This window comes from Symphalangus syndactylus, chromosome 6 (genome assembly GCF_028878055.3).
Source record: "Symphalangus syndactylus isolate Jambi chromosome 6, NHGRI_mSymSyn1-v2.1_pri, whole genome shotgun sequence".
NCBI lineage: Eukaryota > Metazoa > Chordata > Mammalia > Primates > Hylobatidae > Symphalangus > Symphalangus syndactylus.
The window spans coordinates 92,156,686-92,172,435 of NC_072428.2; the positions used below are offsets into that span (position 1 = coordinate 92,156,686).

A 15,750-nucleotide genomic window follows, 5' to 3' on the forward strand; every position below is an offset into this window, starting at 1 on the left:
AAAGGACAGGGGCCTGGGAGCGGGGCCCGAGGGGCGGGTGGCGTGCTAGGCTTCGGCCCGTCACCATCAAGGCTTGAGAACCGCGCGAGCTCGGGAGGAAGGCGGCTGAGCCTCCGCCACCGGCCGACTGATGAGAGAGGATCGCGGCTGACCTCGGCCCTCAGGTACGGGAGACTGCCGGGAAAGTCGCCGGCGGCGGAGGGCGACGCGTTGGCCCCGCAGCCCCCACCTCCATCCCGACGACCGCTCTCCTCCCTCGTCCCGATCCATCCTCGAAATTCTGTCAGAACTCGACGACCTCCACACTGCCCACCTGAGCGCGGAGGTGATGCCGCTCTTACCGTAGGAGCGGGCGCCGCGCCGCTAGGAGGCGGCTGAGGTGCGCGCGGGAGACTCCGAAGCTAGCGCCGCCGCCGACGGAGCCCAAGGAGCCACAACGAGGCTGCCGGCGGGCGCGCTGCCTCCAGAGCGTTGCCCCACCCACTCTCCCGCAGGATTTTGCGCCGGAGCCTGCAGTCACTGCGCGCGGGCAGGGAGGATGGGAGGAGGGGCGGGGCGTCCCGAGAGGGCGGAGCTGAGCGCCGGCTGCTTGATTAACATCTGTGGGCCCAATGGGAGCACGGAAACTCCAGGCTGATCTTGGACTGACTTCCCTACTAACCCGTGACAGTAGAGAGGCGGGACCAATGGGTCTTTTTATTGCCGCCTTTCTGTCGAACCCGAAAGTAAGGAAAGGTCGGTTGGTATGCACTGGCGGACAAATGGTCCAATTACCGCGGAAAAGGGACCTCTGAATCCAGATTGGCGTCCTCTCTACCTATAGGGTAGGCTCAGGGGCGGTGAGAACCAGCCCCGGATGTGGGCGCGGCACTGAGGTAGAACTGAGAGATCCTCTACCGCAGTCGTTTGAGGAGGCGGAACTGAAGTTTTTTCTTAATTATCATGTGACGGGTTCTGGATTTAATGGGGGGAAAAGGGCGGAAAAGGACAAGGATCCAAACTGGCGAATTTCCTGATCTTCGCGTCCCTCTCCGCTCTCCGGCCGGCGGCGCTGCCAGGTGAGTCTGGGGCTCTGCCCTAGCCCGCACCGTACGCCGGCGCTGGTTTCCTGATGCTACCGTGGGCTGTGCGGCCGACCCTCAACCCATCACACAGCCAGCCCCAAACGCGCACACGCCTGCTTGGCTCCAGGGCTTCTGTGCGCATCCAGCAGGAACCGTGTTAAACTCCTGCATGTGCTAGGTCCACAGCCCATGAAAGGGGAGCGTCCGGGTGGGGTGCCGCGAGCCGACTGTCGGTGTTTTCAGAAGGGCAAGTATAGTTTAGGAGCGTCCTGAAGTTCCAGGGGCAAGTAGGCCCCCAGATGAGCTAAGTTGTAAGCAGAACGCTGTTCCTTTGGCCAAGGCTGTTGCTGCACGGGCTTTTCAAAAGCGACTCATTATGAAGAAGAATAAATATGTGGGCTCATGAAGCAAAATTATCTTTGGGATGAGGCAGGTTCACTTGGTAGACTACTGGCAGTGGCGAGAGAAGGGAAATGGGGGCTGATACCTAGCCGCGGGCTATGTGGGTGGGGCTCCATATATGTCCATACAGAGGTAACTCCGAAGGTTTTAAAAATGAGTAAGGAATCGTTAACAAATATTTAACTGTCTTCCTAGTGCCAGAAATAACCACCTTAAATGGGAAACATTTTAGTTGAGCACATTTTTTTGAGTACGCACCTCCCCCTCTCCTGTGGAGAGAATAGTAGGAAACATAACGACTGCTCAAATTGATGAAGACGTAAATGTAAAACTGGGATCGTATGTCATCGTTGTAGCTCAGCATACAAGCGTACAATCCTTCAGTCGTCATTTAAGTATCAGCAGTGCTTCCCCATTGAGGGTATTTCCGTGCAAGAACATAACAGAATTTTGTTGCATCCCACATTATAAATCTTGTAGGCACAATAAGATTGTTACTTGCATCCTTTCACCTCCAGCCCTAAAGCACCTGTGGTAAGTGCAGCCAAATGTAAGAAAAAGATGAAGCTTGTCTTATCCGATGGCAGATGGAACAGTTAGGTTTAAGCAAGTGTATAATCATAAACTGTTTTTCAGAGGTTCACAAAAACGGCCAGATAGATTGGAGGTGGGGATTGTGCAATTTACGGGATGAAATCCGTCCGTGGTTATTAATCAACACACGCCCCTCCAACTCTGCTTCCAAATTCAGTCCCACATCCCACTATATGGCAGCCTCTGGCCGGGAAAGGAAACCAACACAGAAAAATCCCTCCTGAGGAGCAAAATTACTGCAGTATGAAGCCTCTGCCAATTAAGTAAAAAAGTTTCAGTGCCACTAGATGGGTATAAGGGAAAAGAGGTGAGTTAGGAGACTCATACTTAACTGTTGAAATAGAACAGATGTGTCCTCTTGCACTGTGATAGCCACCCACTATTTTTTTTTTTTTTTTTCGAGACGGAGTCTCACTCTGTCGCCCAGGCTGGAGTGCAGTGGCGCAATCTCGGCTCACTGCAAGCTCCACCTCCCGGGTTCACGCCATTCTCCTGCCTCAGCCTCTCCAAGTAGCTGGGACTACAGGCGCCAGCCACCACGCCCGGCTAATTTTTTTGTATTTTTAGTAGAGACGGGGTTTCACCGTGGTCTCGATCTCCTGACCTCGTGATCCGCCTGCCTCGGCCTCCCAAAGTGCTGGGATTACAAGCGTGAGCCACCGCGCCCGGCCTATTTAAAGTAGTATAGATGTTGCACAGTACATCAAAGTTAGTTCTAAAATATAATTGAGCATGCTAATCTAGGGTATTTGGCTCAACTAGCCAGTTTCTTCACCTTTTCCCTGTTATCTTCCTGCATCTTTCCTCCTACCACGCATGCTTTTGTTCCTATCCCTAGCACCTTCTGATCTTTTTCCATCAAGTATCCTCTCTCATCTTCAGTGTCATTCCCCATTGGCTTATTTCTGTTTATAGTCATAAATTCTTCCTTTCCTGAAAATTTCTTCTTTCAGTTTCATATACCCTATCTTTCATTTTCTCTTCTCCAAATGCCTCAAAGGAATAAAATGTTCTCAATTGTTTCCATTTCTTGGTCTTCTCTTAACTCCTTACCCAACTGCATGCAGTCTGGCTTCTGATTTCCCATTCTACTTATCCTTTTTCCAAGTGGTCATAAAGGTGGGTATAAAAAACTTGAGTAAGTAGAGGAACATATCATAAACCTATATGTGAAGATTAAATATAATAAATGCTATCCCAAGCTAAGTTTTATGCATTCATAATCAAAATCCTAGGTTTTTAAGAATCAACTTAGCAAATTTAGCATTGAAAAACTGTAAGGGCAAAATAGAAAATATTCTAGAAAAGAGGCCGGCGTGATAGCTCAAACCTGTAATCCCAACACTTTGGGAGGCTGAGGCGGGTGGATCACTTGAGGTCACGAGTTCGAGATCAGCCTGGCCAACATGGTGAAACCCCATCTCTACTAAAAATACAAAAATTAGCTGGGCATGGTGGCACAGACTTGTAATCCCAGCTACTTGGGAAATGAATCCGAGAGGCAGAGGCTGCAGTGACCTGAGATCGTGCCACTGCACTCCAGCCTGAGTGACAGAGTGAGACTCCGTCTCAAAAAAAAAAAAAATTCTAGAAAAGAGAACAATGAGTAGATACTAGGCCTTCCAGATATTAATACATTCCTAGAGCAACACTAAGTCATATAGTGTTAGTGCAAAAGAGAAACATAGATCAGTGAGGCAGAATAGTGATATAAGAAATAGCCCCCAAAATTTATCATCTAATAATCACAAAACATCAAAAGTTTATTAGGTGGTCCTGATTATTGAATGAATAACAAGTAGTTTAAAAAATATATATATATATACACCACCCATCAGTGAGAGTATTAAAAGGAAAAAAACTATTATACCAAGAAAGATAATTGTAAGAATTTTTATGAGAAAATAAGTGAGAATTTAAGAATATGTTTCAAATTATATGAAAATCCAGTGTTATCAGTGCCTTTTATATTATATAGCCCAACAACCTCTTTACGATCTTTTTTTTTTTTTAGACAGTGGTCTCACTCCCATCGCCCAGGTTGGAGTGCAGTGTGCAACATGGCTCACTGCAGCCTCGACTTCCCGGGTTCAGGTGATTCTCCCACTTCAGCCTCGTGAGTAGCAGGGAATACAGGCACGTGCTACTGCACCTAAATTTTTTGTATTTTTAGTAGAGAAGGGGTTTCGCCATGTTGCCCAGACTAGTCTTGAACTCCTGGGCTCAAGAGATGCACCTGCCTTGGACTCCCAAAGTGTTGGGACTGTGGGTGTGAGCCACTGCGCCCAGCCACTAAAATATTAATTCTACTTTATATTCTTGTGATTTTTATTAACCATTCCCTCCTTTTATTGATGGATTGATTGATTGAGACAGGATCTCACTCTATTGCCCAGGCTGGAGTGTAGTGGCATAATCTCACGGGTCACTCACTACGGCCTCGACCTCCTGGACTCAAGCAATCCTCCCACTTTAGCCTCTCAGTAGCTGCGACTACAAGGTGCATACCACCACACCTTGCCAATTTTTTTATTTTTTGTAGAGACGGGCTTTCACTCTGTTGCCCTGGCTGGTCTGGAGCTCTTGGGCTCAAGTGATACGCCCGCCTTCTCCTCCCCAAATACTGGGATTACTGGCGTGAGCCACGCACCCTTCCCATTCCCTTCTTTTAAAACTCTCTCTCTTCTCAGCTTGATACCCACCTTTCCCTTTTTCACTACTTTGAATGCTTTTTTCTTTGTACCCCTTGAAATTGAATGAGAAATTACAGATTTGCAAATGTATAGGAAGATTAAGAACATCTTTGAGGTGCAGGAATAAAGTTGTAAGTGCCTGGACTCGAGTGATAGCACTGAAAAGGAATCACCTGACATTTTGAATAGAGCTTATACAGTAGATATACTAAAAATTGTATTTTGTCATGGGCTGTAAGGAATGGTGGATATAATGTCAATCATGACTAAGTTTTAGAGGATTTGAAAGGAAGAATAGTAGAATGTTTTCAAAATTAGGAAGTCAGTTGGGAAAGAACCAGTTTTGTTCACTAGGAATGGAAGTGATACTTTTTTTCTGGTATCAAAACAATCTTGACTTTTTCTCCTTCTCTTAGGGTATATTTCCTTTTTTCCGATCCTGCAACAGCCTCTTTAAACTGTTTAAATGAGAATGTCCTTGGCTCAGAGAGTACTACTCACCTGGCTTTTCACATTACTCTTCTTGATCATGTTGGTGTTGAAACTGGATGAGAAAGCACCCTGGAACTGGTTCCTCATATTTATTCCAGTCTGGATATTTGATACTATCCTTCTTGTCATGCTGATTGTGAAAATGGCTGGGCGGTGTAAGTCTGGCTTTGACCCTCGACATGGATCACACAATATTAAAAAAAAAGCCTGGTACCTCATTGCAATGTTACTTAAATTAGCCTTCTGCCTCGCACTCTGTGCTAAACTGGAACAGTTTACTACCATGAATCTATCCTATGTCTTCATTCCTTTATGGGCCTTGCTGGCTGGGGCTTTAACAGAACTCGGATATAACGTCTTTTTTGTGAGAGACTGACTTCTAAGTACGTCATCTCCTTTCTATTGCTGTTCAACAAGTTACCATTAAAGTGTTGTGAATCTTTCAAGCTTCAAGAATACCAGAGAACTGAGGGAAAATACCAAATGTAGTTTTGTACTACTTTCATAAAACAGGATTGGTGAATCACGGACTTCTAGTCAACCTACAGCTTAATTATTCACTATTTGAGTTATTGAGATTCTTATTATCTCTGTAAATAAAGTTTGTTTTGGACCTCATTTTTCTACATGACTCTTTAATAATCTGTTGTATGTGGTCAATATCTAAAGTAACTAAATATAAAACCTTTAACCTACATGTTTGGGCCAGGCGAGGTGGCTCACGCCTGTAATCCCAGCACTTTGGGAGGCTGAGGCGGGTGGATCACTTGAGGTCAGGAATTCAGGACCAGCCTGGCCAACATGGTGAAACCCTGTCTCTACTAAAAGTACAAAAATTAGCCAGGCATGGTGGCGGGCACCTGTAATCCCAGCTACTTGAGAGGCTGAGACAGGAGAATCACTTGAACCCGGGAGGTGGAGGTTGCAGTGAGCCGAAATCACACCACTGCACTCCAGCCTGGGCAATAGGGCTAGACTCCATCTCAAAAACAAAACAAAACCTACATGTTTGAATAGAAGTTTAATATACCATGGCTGTATTACGACCAAAGTAAATGGCCATTTGTGTTTCTAAATTATGAAGGAAGGAAAAAAAACCTGAAACAGGGATGCCACTTCGTATTTACATTTAGAAAGAATCTGAGTTTGACAGATTTTTATCTAGGCTAAATTCACTATTACCTCTACCTTCTGGTTGGGACAAATTCAGAGGTGACATGTTAAAACAGAGAAGTCAGGCGCAGTGGCTCACGCCTGTAATTCCAGCCTTTTGGGAGGCCAAGGCAGGCAAATCACAAGGTCAAAAGATCAAGACCATCCTGGCCAACATGGTGAAACCCCATCTCTACTAAAAATACAAAAATTAGCTGGGTATGGTGGCGGGTGCCTGTAGTCCCAGCTACTCAGGAGGCTGAGGCAGGAGAATCACTTGAACCCCAGAGGCGGAGGTTGCAATGAGCTCACACCAGTGCACTCCAGCCTGGCGAAAGCGTGAGACTCCATCTCAAAAAAAAGAAAAACAACAAACAGCAGAAGCTTGCCACTTCCTAAAGTTAGGGAGACCCTATAATCCTGATTCTGTCAGGACAGGCCCAGTTTATATACCTATTGTCCTGAGGTCTCAAGGAATTAGTGGCCCCTCACAATTAGAAATGTCTTGAATTGAGAAAGCATATTATCACCCTCCGAAGGTACTAATCAATTCAATGAAGCAGAGGTGACAGTACTTATAAAAATTCCAAAGAGGTTGAAGTGTCTTATACCCTGAAGCACGATGATTGTTCTTACCCTATACAACCCTCACTTCTAGCTTTAAGAGAAATCTAAAGTGATTTTTTTTCTGTTTTAAAAAGATCAAACAAGTGATTTCTGGCTAATGATACAGAAAGTCTAGTTCTCCCTTGTAATGACAGATAACATAAGTTTCACAACACAACAGGTTAATACAGCTTAACTCATTAGGCATTTGAAACTAGAGAGCTAGGCTCAATAAATAAAACTAATCAACTGCAAATGTTTTCATCTTATAATTGGCAATAATTAGTATTTTCAGTATGTAAAAATAGGGTTGAGAATAGTTAGTACTGGGAATGGAATGTTCCAGGCTTGATCAGATACCTCTAACTCAATTGAGAGATCCATACTTTGATTTATGGGATCTATCGTTAAATAAATTCAAAGTAGAAGAAAGCTTACATCTCTCTAAAAAACCAGCCAAGAGGATTTTGGAGTAAAGGGAAAAGGAAAAGAAGAGATGGCACCGCAGCAAACAATCAGCTAGGCCAGGAGTCTGCAAAATTTCTCTGTAAAGGGCTGCTCGGTAAATATTTAGGCTTTTAGATGATGTGGTTTCTTTTGCAACTACTGAACTCAGTCTTTATGGCAGAGAAAGCAGCCACAGACCATGGCTATATCCCAATAAAACCTTACTTATGGACATGAAATTTAAATTTCAAATGATTTGCACATCACAAAATATTTTTACTTTTGTTTCAACCATTTCATGGCATAAAAACCATTCTGGTTTCACACACCATAGAAAAACTGGTGGTGGGTTAGATATGGCCGACAGGAGGTAATTTGCTGACCCCTGTGCTAGGCAATAAAAGCATAATGGAATTCTGTATGAGATGTTAAGAGAAAAGGTAGAACAGGTCTTTTGCTCCCCAAAACAGTTCTACAAGGAAGGAAGAGAGAAATTAAGAATTGTATGTAAACTGCAACACAATAATCAACCTGTTTACACAAGGGTCAATGAATTTTAACAGCATCTGAAGGATTCCCAGAAAGTAGAACTGCCGCACTAAATAAACACTTGAAGCAGCACAATAAATTATCATGGATATGTGCCTCAATACACACATCAGTGTGTTACATTAAAACATTACGTAATGAAAGACATTAAAGATAGAAATTGTGCTTACAGGTAGAAAAATCAAAACAAATGGACTAATATGTTAACAACTAATATTGTACAAAAATACCTTCCTAGGTTTTAGTTATAGGATTCTTCCTTTGTATTACAGAGATATTTACCAATGACATTTTTTAAGATTAAACACACAATCCCTCATGAAAGAAACTTAAACATCAGAGGTTCTTACCAAAGCCAATTATTTCTAGGTTAGCATGGATGTAACTTACTCTGGTTTGGGCAAAAGATTTGTCATCAATAATCTGAGTAAAAGCAACCTGTGCACAAAATAACTTCTTATAGGACTTGAAACTATGAAAAGGGGCCGAGTGCAGTGGCTCACGCCTGTGGTCCCAGCTACATGGAAGGCTGAGGTGGGAGGATCGCTTGAACCCAGGAATTCAAGATTACAGTAAGCTATGATCATGCCACTGCACTCCAGCATGGGTGACAAAGGTTGACTCTGTCTCAAAAAAAAAAAAAAAAAAAAGGCTGAGTACGGTGGCCCACACCCACACCTGTAATCCCAGCACTTTGGGAGGCCAAGGCGGGTGGATCATCTGAGATGAGGAGTTCGAGACTAGCCTGGCCAACAGGGTAAAACCCTGTCTCTACTAAAAATACAAAAAATTAGCTGGGTGTGGTGGCAGGCACCTGTAGTACCAGCTCAGGAGGCTGGGGCAGGAGAATCACTTGAACCTGGGAAGCAGCAGTTGCAGTGAGCCGAGATCGCACCATGGCACTCCAGCCTGGACAACAAGAGTGAAACTCCCTCTCAAAAAATAAAATAATAATTTAAAAAAACATTCAAATGATCCAAAACTTAGTAACATTTCATGAACATAGGGACCAGATATGGTAGCCTCAACCAAACATGTAAAACATGAACACAAATCTACGAACAAAGAGCCTTCAAGCACCAAGAAAAATACTTGTACAAAGCTTCAAGAAGTAGAGATCTATCCTTGGGTTCAAGCTTACTGCAATTTTAAAAGTTATTAACTTGCGGGACGCGGTGGCTCACGCCTGTAATCCCAGCACTTTGGGAGGCCGAGGTGGGTGGATCACGAGGGTCAGGAGTTCGACACCAGCCTGGCCAACATGGTGAAACCTCGTCTCTACTAAAAATACAAAAATTAGCTGGGTGTGGTGGCCGGCACCTATAATCCCAGCTACTCAGGAGGCTGAGGCAGGAGAATTGCTTGAACCCGGGAGGTGGAGGTTGCAGTAAGCAGAGATCGTGCCACTATACTCCAGCCTGGGTAACAGAGCAAGAGTCCATCTCAGAAAAAGAAAAAAAGTTATTAACCTTATAAATTTGGTCATCTGGTTTCCACTTTGCTTTTTCACAGTGCAGCAAATAAGAGGGAACTATTGACCAATGAATAGAAGTGATAGCCAAAGGAGAGGAAACCATAGAATCATCTTCATACAAGGGCAGGCATATCACTATGCACCTGAGTCATCAGGAAAATCAATTAATTTCTCTTTATTGAGAGGAAAATCATCAGAATCCTTTCAGTGTTATATAAACAAGCCACAAACTACCAAAGGAGTTTTCCTTAATGTTGATTGGTCATGTTTGCACAGTAAACATCACTGTGAGCACAAAGTATTACTGGTGTCCTTATACTTAGTGAGTGAGACTCTGTCTCAAAAAACAAACAAACAAAAAAAAAGTTACACAATTTTAGAACAGGGTGGAAAAGGATAGGACATCTCTTCATTGTAATGATGGAGAAACTAAAGCCCAGATAAATAATTTTAGCCCATGGTCACAGATAAGTGGAGGAGTGGGACTCCAAATGCTATTTCCACAAATATGTCTCCTGTTAAAGGAAAAAATAAAAAACATCAATGGAAGATACCAGTTATCAAACCCTGAAGATACCACTGGGTTACAAGCTTTTCTGAGGGACCTGCCTTACACTTCATGTTTCTCATTTTGCATTGCCCTGTATTCAAGTCAGCCAGTCATACTGTATTACACCATAAGGCAATTGTCATCTATCTATCCTTTTTCCTGTCTACCACTATCATCTATACATGACAGTCACAAATTTGTAATTCAAGTGTATCAAGAATAGGCAGTCTGTGATAAGACATGATTTTGAAATGCCAGCTTAGGAAAAACAGTGAACTAGGAAGATTGTTTTTGATGTCCACCTGCCTTCACCATACCTTGCCTTGACCCCCTCATGAAACTCCTCCTCACAGATGCCTATCCTCTGCCCCACATTAGAAGAATACAAAGAAGAGATAATTAGTGAGGAAGGTGTGAAATGACTGGAGTGACCCAGCACAGAACTCTTTTAACTATTCTTTTGACTATTTTAATTCCAGAAGCAGAAGCTGACATGTAAAGTAGGTAAAGCCAGGCAATGTGCTAAGTAAACATTTGGCATGTTCTGTCACTTAACTTTCACCACAAATTAACAGAACACATAAGTAATTTTCTCAAAGTTATACAAATGTGGTTTTGGTGGGTTTTTTTTTGTTTTGAGCCAGGGTCTCGCTTTCACTCGGGCTGGAGTGCAGTGGCTTGATTATAGCTCACTGCAGCCTTGAGCTCCTGGGCTCAAGCCATCTCCCACCTCAGCCTCTTGAGTAGCTAGGACTACAGGGGTGTGCCACAATGACTGGCTGTTTTTATTATTATTATTATTATTATTATTATTATTATTATTATTATTTAGAAATGGGAGTCTCACTGTGTGGCCCACGTTGGTCTCTAACTTCTGGGCTCAAGTGATCCTCCCACCTAGGCCTCCCAATGTGCTGGGATTACAGGTGTGAGCCACCATGCCCAGCCTTATTCCCTTTTAATGAACTTCAGCTATATTGCTACAAATGCCCACAGTCAAATATCATGGCTGGGAGCAGTGATTCATGCCTGTAATCCCAGCACTTTGGGAGGCTGAGGTGGGAGGAATGCTTGAGCCCAGGAGTTCAAGAACAGTCTGGGCAACATGGTGAAACACCATCTCTACAAAAAATTTAAAAATTAGCGGGGCATGGTGGTGCACACCTGTAGTCCCAGCTACTCGAGAGACTGAGGAGTGGGAGGGTCACATGAGGCCAGGGAAGTCAAGGTTGCAGTGAGCCTGGGCAACGAAGTGGGACCCTGTTCCTAAATAATAAAGTGGCTTTACAGATTTTACAGAAGGACTAACTGTATGAAAATGTGCAACCTTTATGTCCTTCTTCCATTCCTGCAGTGGAATGGATATAGACTGAAAAAAACTAGAGTAGGTTGTCATCTTCAGTATTTTCAATTTTTGAATTTTTTTAACATGAGTAGGGAAAAACCACAAAAGCTTAAACAGAATGCCTGTCTGATAACCAGACTTTATCTACCAATTAAGACTTAAAAATGTGAAATTCTGCCTCAGACTCTGAGATATCAAGGTGCTTCTTATGTAGCCAGGCATGGTGGCTCAAGCCTGTCATCCCAGCACTTTGGGAGGCTGAGGCGGGAGGAATGCTTGAGCCCAGGAGTTCAAGATCAGTCTGGGCAACATGGTGAAACACCATCTCTATAAAACATAAAAATTAGCTGAGCATGGTGGCGTGCACCTGTAGTTCCAGCCTACTCAGGAGACTGAGCTGGGGAGATCACTTGAGCCTGGGAGGTTGAGGCTGCAGGGAGCTGAGATCGTGCCACTGCACTCCTGCCTGAGGCTCTGTCTCAAAAAGATAAATAAAGTGACTCTAGCCAAAGAGGGAGAACCTGTCTCAAAAAATAAAAAAAAAAGTGCTTCTTATATTTGCCATTTTAATCATTTTAGGAATAGTTAAAAAATTTATCTTTAGTTTGCAATAATTTTCAGTGTATCTCCAGAAAAACCAGTTGAAGGAAAACTGTTGGGTAAGTTTCACAGGTTTTACAGGTTTATTTCTACAATACTGACTCTCTCCAAGCTGCCCAACAGGCCTGGATATCTAATAGTTACCTTCTTAAACTTTATCCATAAGAGTTTTGGTTAGACTGCAGTACAAGAAACTTGGTTTCTTTATAATATCTTCTCATCTAACTTGTCTCCATTTTTCTTTCTGTTGCAATCCTAGAATTAAATTTGAAGTCAGACTGATTTTAAATTATACAAACCTACAGAGGTGGGAGGATCACTTGAGGCCAGGAGTTAAAGTTCAGCCTGGGCAACAAGCGAGATCCTGTTTCTACAAAATAAAAATTTAAATTTAGCCAAGCATGGTGGTGGGCACCTGTAGTCCTAACTACTCAAGAGGATGAGGCAGGAGAATCACCTGAGCCCAAGAGTTTGAGGCTGTACTGAGCCATGATTGTGCCACTGCACTCCAGCATGAGTGACACAGCAAGACTGTCTTTAAAAAGAAAGGAAACCTACCTAATTTCCCCCACCCCTACTGTACAATATGTTCCTTCAAGTATTTATTGAACACCAAGTATACAACATATTAGGTGTTGGGGATACAAAGTGATAAAATTCCTAACTTCTAGCTCATAGTTTAGCTACAGTCCAACATGTACTTAATATGCGTATTTAATGCTCTGAGCAGAGGGCAGCAGACAGATTTGGGTCTATACCAACTACTGGGTGAGGGGACAGTTGGAGGTGTGCCCTGTAAAGCCTATAAAACCCTGCACTGTAAAGCAGGGGTCCCCAACCCCCTGGGCCATAGACTGGTCCCAGCCCGTGGCCTGTTAAGAACCAGGCAACACAGCAGGAGGTGAGTGGGGTTCAAGTGGGCATTACCACCTGAGCTCCACCTCCTGTCAGATCAGTGGCATCATTAGATTCTCACAGGAGCGCAAACCCTATTGTGAACTGCACATGCAGTTCAGATCTAGGTTGCATGCTCCTGAAAATCTAATGCCTGATGATCTGAGGTGGAACAGTTTCATCCTGAAACCATCCCCCACCCAACCCCTGTCTGTGGAAAAACTGTCTTCCACAAAACCGGTCCCTGGTGCCATAGAGGTTGGGGACCACTGCTGTAAAGGCAGTACAGGGGATGATGTCTGAGTTTTGAAAAGAGAAATAAGATTTCACTATTTTGTATTCCAGATATTTATTTCCCCAGCAAAGGCAAAGAATTTTAAAAGTTCACAAAGGAAATGGCAATTACTGCCATCTGGTAAAGTGGAAAATTGGTCACATCAAATAGAAGAAATTGTGTTACACCAAGCTGGAAAGGTAGGGCTGATAATAAAGGCTCTTCAGTGCTATGCTAAGCATTTGACCTTTATTCTTTAGCAAAGGAAAAGCCAAGGAGTACTTCTACAAAGAAGAGTAATAATTCTATATTTTAGAAAGGTTAATCTGTTGGTAACACAACGAATGGAATGGGATAAAGAGGGAAAGGGCACAGGACTAGAACACTTTAGGGCATTGTGAATCCAGGTGAGATGAACATCTACTGTAACTGTGATGTGACAAGAGCAATAGATGAATTTTAAGTACTTCTGGGATTGACTCAATCTCATAACAAATTAGACACAGGAACCAGGCACAGTGGCTTACGCCTGTAATTTTGACACTTGGGGAGGCTAAGGCAGGCAGATCACTTGAGGTCAGGAGTTCGAAACCAGCCTGGCCAATATGGCAAAACCCCATCTCTACTAAAAATACAAAAATTAGCTGGGTGTGGTGGTGCATACCTGTAACATCAGCTATTCAGGAGGCTGAGGCACAAGAATCACTTTAACCCAGGAGGCAGGGGTTGCAGTGAGCCAAGATCATGTCAGTGCACTCTAGCCTGGGCAACACTCTGTCTCAAAAAACAAAACAAAACAAAAGGACACAGGAAAAGAGAAAAATCAAATTACTATAAGGTGATTATGAAGGAAGACAGTGATGACAATAACCAAATTGGGAAGAAAGAAACAGCTAATGCTTGAGGGCAAAGCAAAAAAGAATTTAGATTTGACCATATGGATCATTAGAACTAAAGTGAAAAACCAGGCTTTCTCAAGTTGTGGGATCATGAAGATAGCTCAGGGACAGACTGTAGAGGCCTAAAGGAAAGACCATGGAGACTGCCTTAAATAGTGGCAGACAGGCAAAAGAATCCCTCCAAAGAAACTGAAAAACAACATGAAAAGAACAGGTCATAAAGAGTTTTAGGAGTAAAATGATAGTGCTGCAAGGGTCAAACAGAAATACTAAGAAGAGCAGCCACTGGATTTGACAGCCAAAAGGTAACCTTTGAGAAAACCATTTCAGCATACATGTGAGGATTTAAATCAAACTGTAGTGAAATGAGGAGTAAATGGAAGATGAGGAAGTGAAGGCAAACAGAAATTTCCAAGAACTTAGGAAGAAAGATGGAACAAGAGCATTAACAAAAGCCAGACTTAGGATAAAGGTATTTTTTTTTTTTTTTTGAGACAGAGTCTTGCTCTGTCGCCCAGGCTGGAGTGCAGTGGCGCAATCTCGGCTCACTGCAAGCTCCGCCTCCCGGGTTCACGCCATTCTCCTGCCTCAGCCTCTCTGAGTAGCTGGGACTACAGGCGCCCGCCACCACGCCCGGCTAATTTTTTGTATTTTTAGTAGAGACGGGGTTTCACCGTGGTCTCGATCTCCTGACCTCGGGATCCGCCCGCCTCGGCCTCCCAAAGTGCTGGAATTGCAAGTGTGAGCCACCGCGCCCGGCCAAGATAAAGGTATTTTTAAAAACGACAGATTTGAGATGTTTCAGGTAAAAATCTGGCTTAGTTGACAAAATTTCAAGAAAAAACTTTGGGTTGGCGGGGCAGAAGGATCAAACTGTCTGTCCAAGTAAGTTTCTCAACACTGTATTACACAACATTTGTGACTATAATATTGTTTTGAGACTGAGTCTTGCTCTGTCACCCAGGCTGGAGTGCAATGGCACAATCTCGGCTCACTGCAACCTCCGCCTCCTGGGTTCAAGTGATTCTCCTGCCTCAGCCTCCCGAGTAGCTTGGGACTACAGGTGTGTGTCACCACACCCGTCTAATTTTTATATTTTTAGTAGAGACAGGGTTTTGCCATGTTGGCCAGGTTGTGCGACTATAATATTAATTTGCCTCTGAGTCTGCACACTTAGTGGTCATTTTTTTTTTTTTTTTTTGAGACAGAGTCTCTGTCACCCAGGCTGGAGTGCAGTGGCGCAATATCTGCTCACTGCAAGCTCTGCCTCCTGGGTTCAGGCCGTTCTCCTGCCTCAGTCTCCCGAGTAGCTGGGACTACAGGCACCCACCACCATGCCCAGCTAATTTTTTGTATTTTTTAGTAGAGACGGGGTTTCACTGTGTTAGCCAGGATGGTCTCGATCTCCTGACCTCGTGATCCACCCACCTCGGCCTCCCAAAGTGCTGGGATTACAGGTGTGAGCCACCGCGCCCGGCCAAGTAGTCTTAAGTAGTACAACAGCAATGAACTTTAAAGTGTAGATTTAACATTCTAACAACATAGATGCGTAAGTTTTGAATTTCAAAATGTACAGAATGATCCAGAGTTCTCACATGTTCACAGTGCAGTTCTTAGTAGGCAGATCATAGTAATAAAACATCCAAGTTATAAATTTTAATTTCTAGTTAACATAAATTCTACTCGCCCAGCCCATATTTTGTTCTCAGCTCATT

At 43.6% G+C, this 15,750-nt stretch overlaps 2 protein-coding genes across 17 annotated transcripts in view; one reads left to right on the top strand and one right to left on the bottom strand.

Annotated features, from left to right (window-relative positions):
• Positions 1-763, bottom strand: part of PHTF2 (putative homeodomain transcription factor 2) — a 153,603-nt gene extending 152,840 nt beyond the window's left edge. For 4 of the 14 annotated variants that reach the window (XM_055283443.2, XM_063641542.1, XM_055283440.2 and 1 more), the window contains exon 1: positions 342-570. The gene's annotated coding sequence lies outside the window, so the exon portion shown is untranslated. Of the gene's footprint in view, positions 1-229 lie in introns of all 14 variants that reach the window. The other 10 variants (XM_063641546.1, XM_063641543.1, XM_063641544.1 and 7 more) reach the window with 6 other exon arrangements.
• TMEM60 (transmembrane protein 60) lies at positions 660-5,863 on the top strand. Of its 3 annotated transcripts, none has more exons than XM_063641572.1 (3): positions 660-1,058; positions 4,075-4,176; positions 5,170-5,863. In XM_063641572.1, exon 3 carries the CDS (start codon positions 5,220-5,222, stop codon positions 5,619-5,621), a length of 402 nt encoding a protein of 133 aa, XP_063497642.1. In that variant the 5' UTR covers positions 660-1,058; positions 4,075-4,176; positions 5,170-5,219; the 3' UTR covers positions 5,622-5,863. The 3 variants fall into 3 exon arrangements, with proteins under 3 accessions (XP_063497642.1, XP_055139422.1, XP_055139420.1); XM_055283447.1 differs by having other exon boundaries at positions 4,075-4,154; XM_055283445.1 differs by lacking the exon at positions 4,075-4,176.
• Positions 5,864-15,750: the final 9,887 nt, after the last annotated feature.

Excerpts from the sequence above, each read along its gene's own strand:
- TMEM60 (XM_063641572.1), top strand. The coding sequence starts at position 5,220 with ATGAGAATGTCCTTGGCTCAGAGAGTACTACTCACCTGGCTTTTCACA.